This window comes from Myotis brandtii, unplaced genomic scaffold (genome assembly GCF_000412655.1).
Source record: "Myotis brandtii unplaced genomic scaffold, ASM41265v1 scaffold2806, whole genome shotgun sequence".
NCBI lineage: Eukaryota > Metazoa > Chordata > Mammalia > Chiroptera > Vespertilionidae > Myotis > Myotis brandtii.
In genome coordinates, this window is record NW_005360708.1 from 18,743 (window position 1) to 20,117 (window position 1,375).

General features: G+C 47.1%; 1 protein-coding gene across 1 annotated transcript; it reads right to left on the reverse strand.

Moving 5' to 3' along the window:
• Positions 1–298: 298 nt before the first annotated feature.
• On the reverse strand, positions 299–643 carry LOC102263719 (protein p13 MTCP-1). The gene has a single exon (XM_005868975.1). It carries the CDS (start codon positions 641–643, stop codon positions 299–301), a length of 345 nt encoding a protein of 114 aa, XP_005869037.1.
• Between the last annotated feature and the right edge of the window lie 732 nt (positions 644–1,375).

Genomic DNA, 1,375 nt, shown 5'->3' on the forward strand with positions numbered 1-1,375 from the left:
AAGAAGAAGAAGAAGAAGAAGAAGAAGAAGAAGAAGAAGAAGAAGAAGGCGGAGAAGGAGAAGGAGAAGAAAAACAAGAACAACAAGAAGAAGAACAAGAACAAGAAGAAGAAGAACAAGAAGAAAGACAGAGAGAGAGAGAGAGAGAGGGAGAGAGAGAGAGAAACATCAATAAGCCCTTGCACCCAGGGGGTGGCAGATAGAATAACAGAGCTTAGAAAAAGGTGAACAGAACTATACACATCCCACCGGGGGTCCAGCAGGACTGTGGCTCAGGTTACAAGAGCCAGGGACACCATCACATATCCGACAAGTCGTCAATCAGCTCAAGGATCAATTCCTCCATGCCATTTTTCTTGACATGGTGCACAATGCGCCAGAATCGGAACATGGGGTCCAGGTAATGGCCTTCAGGGTGGAGCGTCCACATCCAAGGCAGGGTGCTCGAGGTCAGCGGGTTGGTTGTGAGTAAGATGTCCCCACTGGGGATGTCTTTCTGGCACAAGCATACTTGCAGGACACCTCCTATGTCAAAGAGAAGGGGCAGCCACGTCCGCTCGTTCTCGTCCTCATACACGGAGTGCCCACGCCTCAGGGACATAGGGTGGGAGTTGAGGTGCTCCTCCAAAGGGAGCTCGGCCATGACTCCTCCGTGGTCCAAGGAGCAACAGCCACAGCTTCTCAGAGCCTCTCGCTACTTCGGTCCTGGCATCGAAAGACAGGGGATGGGGTCTCCAAATGCATTTTACCTCGGCTTTTATATTTATGGCTTTTACGGTTGTGTTTGTGGTTGCCTTTGGTTGATTTTGCAAATTTATAAATATCAACTCTTCTTTCTTTTTAGTTTTAAATCTCTCTTCTTGTACAACCTGTACAAGACGTACTTAATGTAAAATATGACTCTATGAAGGCAACATAGTCCTATGGAATTTTAAAAACATTTTTTCAATGACATTTAACATAGAAACTTAGGTTCCTTTCAGGGGTACACCCCAATGATTAGACATTATATAATGGACTAAGAAATCATGCAATTAATCTCATTCCCATCTGACACCATAAACAGTTATAATAATACTAGAGGCCTGGTGCACGAAATTTGTGCACAGGTAGGGTTCCTAGGCCTGGCCGGCTATCGGCCGATTGGGGCCTTCCTTTGCCTGCTGCCTGCCAGGGCCTTCCTTTGTTCCGCACCGCCCCCTGGTGGTCAGCACACCTCATAGTGAGCAATTGAACTCCCAGTCTCTCAGTCGAACTCCTGAGGGGATATTTTGCATATTGGGCTTTTATATATATAGATTACTAGAGGCTCAGTGCACAAAATTCATGCACTTGAGGGGAGTCCTGCAGTCAGCCCTGTGGCCTCTGGGAGTCC

Bases quoted from the DNA above. Each gene is read 5' to 3' on its own strand.
- LOC102263719 (XM_005868975.1), bottom strand. From the start codon at position 643: ATGGCCGAGCTCCCTTTGGAGGAGCACCTCAACTCCCACCCTATGTCC.